Source organism: Microtus ochrogaster, chromosome 16 (genome assembly GCF_000317375.1).
Source record: "Microtus ochrogaster isolate Prairie Vole_2 chromosome 16, MicOch1.0, whole genome shotgun sequence".
Lineage (NCBI taxonomy): Eukaryota > Metazoa > Chordata > Mammalia > Rodentia > Cricetidae > Microtus > Microtus ochrogaster.
In genome coordinates, this window is record NC_022018.1 from 57,726,738 (window position 1) to 57,740,248 (window position 13,511).

Genomic DNA, 13,511 nt, shown 5'->3' on the forward strand with positions numbered 1-13,511 from the left:
CCCCAAAACTTAAAATGTAATAGTAGAAAAGACAGGTTTAGGAGTTCAATAGGAAATTAATGAGTTCATCTCAGAAGGCTAATCTGATAACTTCAGTGTTGGTAGTTGTCCCTAGGAAGAGAATGCACCTTTAGGTTGGGAACAGAGCCTCTTAGCAGTCACTACATGCTGATGGACATGATCCAGTTAGTGAAGTTTGGCAGTGACATTTTACAAGTCCATCTATAAATGAATATGGCAGTCTAATATCTAGGCACGTGATAATGTCATTGGAACATGGAATCCCTGGAATGACATTGTGTTTTCATGAGACTACAGAAATAGCTGTGAAGGCGGTGACCTCACTGGAAGGTCAGCCTATGAGACTCCTCCCAGTGCCTCCTCCTGAGAGGGCATGGCTCTCTGTGCCTCAGGAGCCCTTAGAACTGGCTGGTTTTGTCACAAGCAAGATCTGACCTCTCTGAAATTCCCAGCAACATCTCTGCCAAACTTGAAAAGATTTTTTTTTTAAAGTGGTAGAAGGAAAGACTAAAAATACCTTGACTCTTTTATCTGTCCCTTAGCTGCCTCAAAGCAAGCTTGACAAACGCTTTAATGAGGGACTCTTGCCTTTACTGAGTGATGCCACCGAGAGTCACACAGACTCAGGCCTGTTGGTCATGTGTCCACTGTACCCCCGCCCAGTGGTACTTGGACGTGGAGTCTCGTAAATGTGCTGAAGGGGCAAGCGGCTTCATGATCAGCTTATATTTGTCACTAGTGAAAGATTTTGGAGCACTAACTGTCAATCAAGTTTCTGAAGAGAAAAGGAAGCCCCAGTCAAGCGCTAGATCTTGTGGCAGTAATTTCTCCGTGCTGTTTCAGGAGATGACTGTGGCTCTACCTTCCATGTCCATGCTGTGCTAGCTTTCCGGGTTTCCTGGGCCTGGGACGCCCAGAATGCTCTCCCCACAAATAGACCTTTTCAGGGGTGGGCTTGGACATGTATATGTTATTTGTGAGTCTCTCAGACCTACCACAAGTTTACGAAGAATTAGATCTTTCACAAGGCACCTGGGAGAGAGAGGTGCAGATGTTTGCTGGTGTTCACTAGCCCTGGGCTCCTGGAAGCTGTCCCAGTCAGTTTTGTTAGGGTGGGGGAGCTAGTAGCAGTTCCTCAGTCATGTTATTTTAATGACTGAACTCTCAGGAGTGTGCTTGAAAACCCAAGAGAGTAAATGCAGATGTTCCTGGCCACACAGGTTCTATGCGTGTGTGTGTGTGTGTTTGTGTGTGTGTGTGTGTGTGTGTGTGTGTGTGTGTGCGCGCGTGCATGTAGTTTGGGCAGGGGTGTTTCAATCCATTACAGACTGCTTGGTTGCAGCTTCAAGACACAGCATGAAGACATGTGCCTGAAGCCTGTGGCCCACGACACCTCCAGTTCAGGTCTAGCCACTCTCCGACATTTTAAAAAAGGACAGAAAATAAAACCAAATAAAATCCTGACCCTGCCTACATATATATTGTCTGGAGAATTTTGACTTAGAAGTCCATGACATGAGGCTGCCATAGAAACAGGACTCTCAGTGTTGAGGACACACAGTTCAGTCTTGGAGTTTTCTGTCTGTGGGAGAAGCTTGCTCCGCCTCAAGGACTGCTTACCTACACCGAGGCCCTGAGTTCCCTTCCTGGCTGAATTCCTGGCCTCACCATTCTGACCCGAGTGTCCCACTAGTGGACTTGACAGGAGGGTCAGCTCAGTGGCAACACGGTGTTAACTGCGTTAGCTGCTCAAGGTGTCTGTGGAGCAGTCTCCCTGTAGACTGCTGTGTTCTTCTCCGCTGAGCACGGGTCACCTGAGCTCAATGCCTTTCAAAATGCGTCCCTAGATAAATGTAGTTTGAGAGCCTTGAAGATAATCTTAACCCCATGGGGCATGTTTCAAGGCTTCTTAATGATTTGGTGTTTGGGGCACAAACTCTTCCTGGAGCTGGGGTGTGGGTGCTTTCCGGTCCTAATGCCTGGGCCATGAGGAAGGTGGAGCCCACAGCAGCACAGGCGTCAGAGAACCTATCGGGCCATTCCTCTTCTCACCTCTGCCTTTCTGATATTCCTCCCTAGGCACAAATTCAGTCCCATACTTTCTAGATGCTCCTCCCATTTCTTCTTGCAGTCTATTTCATTGGCCATGTGGACCAGAACCTCTTGATGGAGGCTGACGGACGCTGCAGCGAGTCTCCAGGGCCTGGCATGAGCTGTGCTCAGCCCTCTGGGTCGCTCTCATTTCTGAAGTGGTTCCTGAAGCTCACGTGTTCTAATGCAATCAGGGAGTGAAACGAACTATCCCAAGAAAAACATATAACAGAGGAAGTCCTCGGGGAGCAATGGCTGTTCCTACACCGTGATGACGGTGTGCTGTGAGCTGGAGCACACACTCAGCACGCTGTAGATGTAGAGAGAAGGGGACTTTGGCTCTGTCCTGCTGCTTATTCATTCAGCGATGCCCTGCAGGTCATAACAGCCCATCTCTCACCTGACTTTCCCTCTGAAAACTGATAATTAAAGACAGATTTTGAGATCTTTTTTCTCTTTTTTGTGGATTTTCTACTTTTCCTTGGTCTATCAGGGCTTCTCTCCCTCTTCCTCCTCCCTCCTGCCCTCTCTTCCTTCTTTCCTTTTCATCTTTCTTTCTGGTACTGGGGCTCAAACCCTGAGCCTATGTGCTCTAGGCAAGTGCTTCCCCCAGCTCCAGCTCCAACTTAATACTTGAACAACACAGGAAGAATTCTTCCACTGACTTGAAGGAAGCGCTAAGAAAAGAGAAGAAATAACTGCAAACGACATGCACACCTTAAGCAGTTTGTACCTTGCTGCACGGAGCAATCCAATAGGCTATGGCGAGAAAAGGGAGGCCTATGGAGACTCCAAAGACAGCCAGGAATTTCACAGCGATAGACTGTTGACGTAAGCCTGAGAGATTTTCATACCACATGGTAAGCAATTGCTGCTGACAGTTAGGGTGAGCAACGAACTGTAAAAACAAAACAAAAACAAAAACAAAATGCGAACAGGAAAATGGCGTCATAGCACTTGAACAGTACACAACCCAGGAGGAACATTGGAGCCGGGGAAGCCATGGCAAGCACCGGAGGGAGGGCACGGGCATGGGAGGGGCTTCTGACCTGGGGATGCTGAGGCCAAGGCCAGAGCCTCCTCAGAACGACTGACCAACCAGGGCCTGAAGAAGTCTCAGACTTAGGAAAGGGCAGCTTTGAGGTGAATGTTTGTCGCTTGTCCAAGCTGGTCGTTTGATCAGAGAGACTATCTTGGCACAGAGCTCAGGACCAAGCTACACAGTGTAAATTACTAATAGCTTTGGGAGCAAGAATTTTCGCTTTGAATTGTACTTTACCATTGGTTAGCTGGGTGCCCCTGGACAAGCTACTTAACCTCATTATTCTCACAGGCAAAGCAGGGTTTATCACACTGTCTTGGGGATTAAGTTAGGGATTATGTTTCCTGTGCAGCCGAGGAAAATGTTCACAGCATCTCCAGAAACCTTGGGAGAACTCTACAGAGCTTCCCCACTGATCCGGTGCTGGGCGTGGCCTGTGGTGTGCTTCTGTGCTGGGATACTGACACAGTGTGCCTCCATGTAGGGGCTTCCTTTGGGGTCGTCACTCACCTCCTTCTGGAACTGTTGGTTTCAATGGTTAAGTTATAAATGAACCTCTAGTGGCCATTTTATCCCCAGTTTGGTACAACTATTGGACTATGGCCCCTGAAGTTTTGTCCCTTGGGTATTTGGGGTTCTGCTGACAGGCAAAGATGCACTTAGTGGGTGGTTCCTTATAACTGGGGTCACATGGACACCTAGCAGGCACTTCCTTATAACTGGGGTCACACAGACACCTAGCAGGCAGTTCCTTATAACTGGGGTCACATGGACAGTGCTCTTACTGTGTAAACTTGTTCTCCAAACAAGCCAGTTAAAGGAGAAAGACAGGAAGAGTGAAGATATGCCAATAGGGCCATGGTGGTGTTTGTCCCTGTCTGGGGCTCTCCTGAGCTATGCTTAGATGTGCAAAGACGTGTCTTTGTAGACAGTCTTCCTTATTCTGCTCCATCTAGCACATTGACTGAGTTGCTGTCACTAAAACCATCTTTTCCTGTGGACAGTTGTTGTTTCCTGGCCATCTGTTGAGCTGACCCTGGGTCATGGCAGAGGAAACTGATAGTAAGCAGTATTTAAGCTAAAAACTTTGAGAAAATTTGGTGTACTTGTTTTTGTCCATGGCAGACAGAAGGCATTGTTTGTTGTTGGCAGGCCCATCCGGTGGCCCCGCTGAGGAGTCCCATGAGAGAGAAGACAGACAAGCTTCCCCACTGCTTAGCCCGAGCGTGATGGACCCCGTTCCCTCCCATTGGCTTCACTGGGTGTTGAGGAAGGAGCATGCACAATGACTGAGAAATGCAAGGCATTCCCTCTTCATTCTCAGAACAACGTAAATGGAGTTATTGGAAATTCTCAGTGCAGATGGCGCTGTGCATATATCTCCATCTTTGGGAACTTACAGCCTCAAAAGACCATCTGTAAGGATGCTGGCTATGGCTGTTTGACCCCATGGTACTGCTACCTGAGTATTAAATGCAGCGGATGCTGTCCGTGGCTGTTTGACCCCATGGTACTGCTACCCGAGTATTAAATGCAGCGAGGCTTCTTGTTGCATTATCAGATTCGCAGCGGCCATTGTGGTCTCCCCTTCAAGGTTCTCCGAGACTGAGGGAGATACCACTGCTCTGATACCCTGGCCCCTTGCCTCCCAGAGAAGTGGAGCAAGTGGCAGGAAATCACGTAGATGCTACTCGAATTCTCCGGGTCTAGTCCTAACATGGATCGAGAGCGGAATGCTGGGTAAACACAGGGGCAGTCATTTCCAGGACTCTGCCTTTGCTGGGCGCTGAAATGGTCCTGTTCTGGAGACGCAGTCCTCACAGAGTGTGGGGCTTATGCCCATGAGAGAGTAGAGGAGGGTCACATGACTCCCCTGTGGCGCTCTCTACACTGTGGCTGCCCTGGAAGGCTCTCGCCATGCCTACATTAGCCTCTGTGGGGAGATCCTACTCCATGACTTCTGTGACTGAGCAGCAGGGTTCTGAGAGAATAAGTGTGAGCCATCTACCCCCATGTTCTCCTGCTCACCTGACAGCAAGACAGTGGCCTCAACTAAGAGAAGGTGGCTCTTGGGAGCCTGTCTGCCCTTGACCAAACCTTGGTTGATTCTCATAAGGCACATTCATTTCCCCGCAATAAAGCAACCTAGCTTCCAGTTGGCTATTTATTTCTAGATAGACTTTATAATCCGCTCCCGGGAAGTTGACAGCAGCTAATAGCTGAAGCCAAATTGATGCTCGCCTGTCTGTGGGCACTTTTCTATATTCATGGCAGGCCTCAGAAGATAACTTGGTGACAGATAATTCAGTGTGTATCACAGAATTTTCCTTCTGTTATTCTACAGCACAGGAAAATATCACCCCTGCTCCAAGGAGGTTAAGAGTAAGAAAAGAAGTTGACCATCGGAACACAAAGGAACTCTGTGCAAGGGTACAAAACCACAAAACAAAAGCAGGAAGAAGAGCTTCAGAAGCAAGGTCAGAGGAGGTTCAGTGGAAAAGCCCACAACTAGAATAGGATGGAACTCAGGAGATGGGTGTAGGTTTGGGCTTGCTTCCTTTGTTATCTAACTCACAGAGGACGGCACGAGCAAAAGGCACACTGTGCTTAGAGCGTTGCCTGAGCCATTCCTGCCCCCATCACTCTGGCCTGGAGCACGGGGAAGAACTGATATGATTGCCTTGACTTTTCTGGTGAATGCCAAGTCTGTCATGAGCTGGAGTTGAGTGTTTAAGGTGGGTTTACATGAGGCCAAGCGGCTTTGTGGGAGAAGCGAGGCCCAGCCAGATCTGTAATTGGATGAAGCTCTGCAGAGAGTGGGTGCTGCATGGAGAGAAGGCAGACCACCAGGAGAGACCAAATTCTCCCGACAAGGGACGGGGATTCACCTGCCTGAGAATAAGACCCCAAGGGCACGAAAGACCAAATGTGCTTGGTTCTAGTTCTCAGATCCATCCCAAGCCTATTATCCTAGCCGCCCGCTGGCACCACAGTTATTGTTAATGGAATGTTTGCATTCAAAACTACTTTCTGCTAAAGCCTCATTCAAACGCGCTCCCCTCAGGTAGGGCTGGCCTGCTGAGGCTGTGAGGCTCGTTTGTGTTCGCAGGGACTCCTGGCATGTCTGCTAAACCTTGGCCTGCCCTTTGCTTCTAATTAGTCTGTGGCTACTTTTCTTTCACACCTCAAAGGAAAATCCTTCCCATCACTCTTTCTCCTGCTTTCAATTCACCTTTAAGGAAATGGCCAATGTTTAACAATAATAGTTGAAGAGGATCTGCAAGAATCCCTCAACTACCTATTAAATACTCAGGGAGCTGTATTCTGAGCTATTGACTCCCACAGCCCAGATAAAAGGCCCAGACAAGTCCCGAGGCTTTCCTGGTGGTAGATGGAAAATGGAGGGCTTGTGGCTGGGCTACCTGGGCTCCGAGTCTGGCCAGATATTTGCCAGCGGGTTGGTCTCTGCTCTTTCCATCTTCGCTGTGTTCTCTCACGTGGGGCCAGTCATGGGAGGAGTGTTGCTTTACAATGCAGTAAACCAAGACAAGCCAGTGGTGATGTGGAATATTAGTTTAAGATGTGTTACATGTGTTTATGCTGTAGAACATTTGTTTACTGGTGCAAAGATGTGTTACCTTCTTTTATGTTGCATTTGTGTAACTCTGTGAAGCTGTGTTGCTTTGTCTGCCTAAAACATCTGACTGGTCTAATTAAGAGCTGATAGCCCGTGGCTAGGCAGAAGAGAGGCACCTGATTAGTCCAATAAGGAGCTGAATGACTAATCGCTAGGCAGTAAAGGATAGGTGGGGCTGGCAGGCAGAGAGAATAAATAGGAGAAGAAATCTAGGAAGAAGGGAGAAGACAAGAGAATGAGGGAGAAAGAGAGATACATGCTTGGGGCCAGAAGCCAGGCAGCTGCAGGTCAGCCAGACATGAGAATTAGTGAAAGTAAGATATACAGAAGGAAAGAAAAGTAAAAATCCTCAAGGCAAAATGTAGATAAAGAGAAACAGGTTAAGTTATAAGAGCTAGCTCTATCCTTATTTTCCAGCTATAGCAGGGCATAAAGACTGTCTCCTACTTCTCAACTCCCAGTTTGTTTTCTTTTTAAAGTCAACTAGAATTATTTACACAATGTCACAGATTGGCAGGTTTCTGTGAAGACTGTACTTATGGCTCATTATCATCTCTCACCAAGAAATGCTTTTCTGATGAAGACTGTCATTCATGAACCAACTTATGTCTTAGTGGTGGAGGTTCAGGGAACAAAACTAACAGCATTTCACTTGTTTCAGAGCAGGGAGTGGACTGTTAAGTGATGTAGGTGGCAAGAAACTTTGGCTGGTCTTTGGAGGTGAATAGAGCACTGGGATTTAGTGATTTATAAGACATGGTCTTCAATCAGGGTAAACTGTCAAGCCATGGTCCTCCCAAAGGTTTAGATGATCATGTCTGTGTTTTCAGTGTCACAAGGAGGAGTTTCTGCACAGCTAAGCAGTTCTTTCCACCTCACTTGGAGCTGTTTCCTTAACTGACATAAAGGAGAAGTGGACCTGCCTCTAGAAAACCCTCTAGGGTTGTCTGTGGTACTTACCTTTCTGAACCCTTATCTCTAGGCAAGCTCTGCACCCACGTTCTCAAGCATGGCCTAAGTAACCACCTCCTGTCTGTTGTCAAATTCCATCCTGCTCTTCCAGATTTTCAGGTCCTAATCAGCCTTCGAGATCTACTTCCCTGCTCACCTTCAAGTCCTGCCAAGTTCCTCAGTCCCAGAGATGTCTTGAACTCCTGTGGGTCTCCACTCACTTGCCACTCACTTGCCAATGGTGGTGGCTTGAATGAGGATGGCCTCCCACAGACTTATGTTTGAATACTTGGTCCCCAGCTGGCAGAACTTTTGAGGAAGGATTAGGAGGTATGGCCTTGGAGGAGGTGTGTTACTAGCTTAGGCCATTGCAGCTAGCTTCCCCTGCTTCAGGATTGTGGATGAAATGTGATCTCAGTCACTGCTCCTGCATCATGCCTGCCCGCCCGCCCCACTCCCTGCCAAGATGGCCATGAATTCTTACCCTTTAAAATTGTAAGCCTCAATAAACCCTTGTATAAGTTGCCTCTTAGCAGCAATAGAAAAATAACTAAAAGACAGCACCATAGTTCATGACTATCAGTGTGGATAGCTACTCTTGTGTTTGCATGTGATTTGTCTTTTGTAATCTTGAAAGACCTACTCCCCTGTGAGTATGTCACTTTAGTGATGGGCAAGCTTCTCTTGGCTGATCAATGATTGCAATGCTCTCCTGTGTCCCGCTAGGATCTGCTCCATGATTTTACTGGTGACTCATCATCCCAGAACATTTTCTAAATATAACAGTCCTTTGTTACTCAGGGTTTGGTGAACACTTACTTGCCTTCACATCTTTACTAAAAGGCAGATATGGAGAAGTGTCAGGAACTAAGGCAGGCTTTTATCTGGTTGTACAAGGGAAAATTGAAATGTCAGTCTAATATAGGGCTTGACTATTAATACTTAGATTGGATGAGAACTGCTTAATTTCTCTATGTAGTAGTATGCTACAATCAATTCAATATTTTAACATAAATCACATATTTTTATAATCATAACTACAATGATGAGATGAATAGTATTCATTGAATATTTTCCATGTCAGGCCTTATGCTTACTAGTCATTACGTTGTCTAACTCTGTGTCAATTTATTTTTAGTTACCGTAGCCAAATACTTTAAGCTGGAATCTTAGAAAGATATGGAGTTTATTTAGCTTACAGATTAGTGGTTGTCAGTCTAAGATTGGATGACCCTATCGTCTGTTCTGCCTCTTGTAAGGAATTTCTGGCTAAATCACAACATGGAGGATGGTATCAGTTGAGAGATGGAGCTGGAGAGACCTTACAGTATGACAGAAAGCCAGAGGGCAGAGGGGAGCAGTCTTTCTTTAGTCCTGATTCACTCTTGCTAGATCTTCCTGATTGCAACCAACCCGAGCCCTTCGGAGGGTGATGCTCCTATGACCTAATTCAGTTGAACTAGGCTATCTCCTCTCAACACTGTCACACTGAGGACCAGACTTCCCTCTAAGAAACCAAAGGGAACTCTCAAACACTTTGAAGCCATAGAAAACTCTCATATCAGTTCCTTGAGGTGTGAATTCTATACCCTTGTTTTAAGTAGAGGGGCCTGATACACAGAAGTCACTAGCTTGTAGCCAGCTACACAAGTGATTGTTTATAACAAGATCTGGTTTTCAACCCAGGCTGATGTGACTTCAAATGTAACATTTTGAACTGTTTTCCTGTATTTTTAAAAGGTATATTTAAAAATCAGACAAGTCAAGGCAGAGGGGTGGTGATTTCTCCAGGTTTGCATGCCACTGAGCATAATGTAGAACTCTTGTCTCTCAGCACCCACTCATTGGTCAGCCAACTTCCAGTGCAGACAGATAGATACCGGGAATATGCAAGGGGATGGCTCAAAACCAGTTTATTCCTATTCTGTCCTCTTAGAAGGAGCAAGTTATCATGCTAAAGACAAAACCCTGGGCTCTCCCACCCACTTTTGGACAAGACTATCAGGAACTGATTTCATGATGCCCCAGTGTCTGATCTGTCTTCTGCCTATAGTCTCATGAAAGGTCATTGAGATTTACAGCTTAAAATAACTCATACTCAGCCCTGAAAACTGCCTTGGTGAGGGACCTCGTTTGGATCTCAGACCCCTGGCCAAACTCCACCTGCTACATCCTACTTGGCAGAGCTGTGGTTCCAGTTCCCTGAGTCTTAGCTGAGACTGGATAATTGGTTAGGTTGTTGGGTACCCCTGTGGCACTCTGTGGCTGTTCTGCTCTGTGCCTTCTAGGATCCATGGGATAGAGACATGTGGGCCTGTCAGGTGCCAGGCTTGGTCCCAGGGATTGTGAGCAAGCCAGACACCTCTTTGGTCTTTAATCGGTCACAACCAGGGCTTACTCATGGGAACTCTCACTGGCTTAGAAACATGGATCTACTTTGTGATTTATGGGCAAGTCTTAATATTTGCTGACATATTTTATTTCATAATTATAAAACACTTCTGCCATGCACTGCAATTTTAATTAGCCAGAGCTGTCTTTTCTTAACAGAGAACTTTTGTTTGGTAGTTCGTAAGTAGAGAAAGAAATTTGATCATCACTAAAAGCAACATTTTATTTCTTACAAGAGTAATCTTTGACTCTTAATTCAAACTCTTTATCAACAAGAGCACAGGCTCACAGTTATTGATGGCGGACAATACAGGAAATCTGCATGGAATTTGTACCTGTGTTTAGGGAAATGAAAGAAGACAAAGACAGACTGAAAATACTTTCACCAAATACAAACCCTAAGGGCAACCAGCATAGAACTTCCAGCTGAGGCAGATGGGGCTCAGGTGGGGTGGGTGGGTACACTGTTTTCACAAGACGCCCTTGTATTAGCAGATAAAATGTTAGATCATTGCACTGGACGCAAGAGTCTGTGAGAAATCATTTAGGGTTATATCTTAATATTTCTAGGTTTTTTTCAGATTTCTTTTTCTGATCACTGTGTTCATGACTTGGGAATGATACATTTGATCTGCTTTGAATGTAAAAAGAAAAAAATTGTATTTCATTTTATGTAATTATTTTTAAATTATACTTTAAAATTAACTTCATCTCCTATGAATTTATACAACAATGCTGACTTTTGCATATTATATTTGCCCATATTTAGTTTTCCTGACATTTATTTTTATATAGATTTGGCATATACTTGGGATTTGGTGCCATCATTTTTTAAATTTAAATTTTGGGTTTCTCAAACTTACAAAATGTGACGGTTGCCAATGTTGTTATATTTTGAGGTGTAAATGTTGAAAAATTGAATAGACATTGGTTAAGAATTAGAAATGATATGGGTGTGACCCTGATGCTCTAGGTCTTGGCTGCGCCGAATATAAACCGGGTTGTGTTGGTAGGGAGTTGTCCATGCGCACACCAGATGTGTGGTAAACGTCTCTGTTGGTAGGGAGTTGTCCATGCGCACACCAGATGTGTGGTAAATGCCTTTTGGTACTTGGCCCACACCTCTAAGCACAGAATACAGAGCCTGTCTTCTAAGATGCTTAAGGCCCTACCTTTGGGGTGTCCATTAACTTCTCAGTCGTTATGGTTACTAAGTCCCTTCAGATTGGATGGCAGTCTTACAGACTCCTCTGTATGTACACACCTCCCCCCCCCACACACATTGTGGTGCTGGGGGTCAAACTCAGGCCTTCACACATTACTAAGCTCTCCACCACTGAGCTACATTCCCAGTTTCTCATCTCCAGATTACTCCACCTGCTCTCATATGTCCTGGGTGCAGGCCATCAACTCTGCTTTACTTACAAAGAGCCCCAGGTAGGCTGCTGCACACCCTGGGCAAGCCTCTGCGAACCCGAGCAGCTCTGCACTCAAGCTCTGCCTGCTCTCCCGTTAGTATTTGGTGCTGAAGCCAGGTGCGGCCAGCCCTCTGCCCACCACTCTTCAGGAGCTGATTTTCTGTGGTTCTGGGTGTGGAGGTTGCATTCTTCTGACCAATCTGCTCCTTGTCATGTGGACTTTTCTGTAGGGCAAAGACAGCCAACCCTTCTCCTTTGTTCTTGCCTCTAGATCGCTACTATCAATCAGAAATGTCTGTCTTTCCTTATGTTTGTTTTTCCTACAGGGCAGTCTGTCGCCACAGCTGCTGAGGACTGTGTCCCAGGCACACTGACAGTGTCCACCATTTCACAGCTGCTGAGGACTGTGTCCCAGGCACACTGACAGTGTCCACTACTTCACAACTGAGAATGGTGCCCCAGGCACACTGACAGTGTCCACTACTTCACAGCTGCTCTTTCCCAGGCTTGGGCCCCATGGCTCTGCTTCTGATCACCCAAGGCAAGGATTGCTGACTTCTCTTCCCCTTGTCAGACTGTGAATTAGCCACCCCTTCTCTCCCCCAAACCTCTTTCCCCACGAGGCTCATGTTTTAAGGCATTTTAGAGGTGTGTCTAATAGCTCTATGTGCTATGCTCCCCTTTCACACTTGAGTGTCTGAAGAACATTACTGCTCACCAGTTGTTCTCGACCTTCCTATCGCTGCAACCCTTTAATACAGTTCCTCATGTCATGGTGACCCCCAACCATAAAATTATTTTTGTTGCTACCTGATAACTGTAATTCTGCTACTGTTATGAATTGTAATGTAAATATCTGATATGCAGGATTTCTGATATGTGACCCCCGCCCCCATGAAAGGGTTGTTCAAAGAGTCGCAACCCACAGGTTGAGAAACACTGGCTTTAACCAAAAACCTGGCAGAAATCCCTGATTGACACTCGGTAGATGTTGGTTTAGTTTGCCTTGTTCATACACATCATGGTCACCCTATTCCCCAAGTCTTCCATTTTGGATAATTTTAATGTTCTCTCCTCTTCTCTGAGAAATGCCACGATAAGATGGAGGCTGAACACGAGTCAGAGCGTCAGTGCCTCGGGTGCTAGAAGAAGCTGCAGCAGCCTTGTTTTTTACAGGGGTAGACCAGATATCCAGAAAGGAAGTTTTTATGTGTATAGCCTTGCCCCCACTGCCACCCCTGCTGTACCCCATGCACTGAAGAATAGAGCAACATCCTCTAAATGACAGCACCAGACAGTCTCAAGGCTCCAGGAGCAGTGGATTCATTGAGCTTGCCCCGTGGACAATGATAATTTATTGCAGTGTCCAATATTCTGTTTGCAGCCTCTTTAAATGTTAATGATCAATAATATAATTATGATGGGGAAGGTTCCTGGGCTAGTTGTGGGTTTAATTGAATTTTCAGAGCCATCTGGAGCTATGCAGAATTGTTTTTATGTTTCTTTCCAGACGTGGCTTGGGTGGCCTTTAGTCACACGATATCAAGCCTACAGCAAACACTGCCCCTAGGCTCTAAGATCCAAGAGGGAAGATCAGAGTCTTGGAGGTGCACTGGCTGATGGGAAATTTGGTCATCTCCAGCCTTTCCACCACTCCAAGACAGGGAAGGAGGAATATTTGGCTGGCAAGGTTGCAGCTCTCTTAAGAACGGGGCCTTATGCAGCTGGACAAGGGGCCAGACCAGCGACCACTTTCCATGATGAGAAACAACTTCCTGTCTGTTCCCATATCTGTGAGACTGTTGGTAATCTGGTACTTACCGACATTGCACCCTGTCACTTTCTCCTTAAATGCCTTGCCATCCCTGCTGACCTCCTCCTAAAGCTGTCCTGTACACAATCTTCCTCAACACTGTCCAAGTGGAACCTTACTCCTCCTCTACTTGTCCCTCCCCATTGT

The 13,511-nt window shown here is 46.2% G+C and overlaps 1 protein-coding gene across 3 annotated transcripts in view; it reads right to left on the bottom strand.

Moving 5' to 3' along the window:
* The window catches only part of Trpc7 (transient receptor potential cation channel subfamily C member 7), a 117,761-nt gene that overhangs the window by 48,699 nt on the left and 55,551 nt on the right, over positions 1-13,511 (bottom strand). For 2 of the 3 annotated variants that reach the window (XM_026783124.1, XM_005355274.3), the window contains one exon: positions 2,846-3,010. The exons of the other annotated variant lie outside the window; for it this stretch is intronic. In XM_026783124.1, the coding sequence (XP_026638925.1) occupies positions 2,846-3,010 (165 nt within the window). The remainder of the gene's footprint in view (positions 1-2,845; positions 3,011-13,511) is intronic. 3 annotated transcript variants of the gene reach the window in all.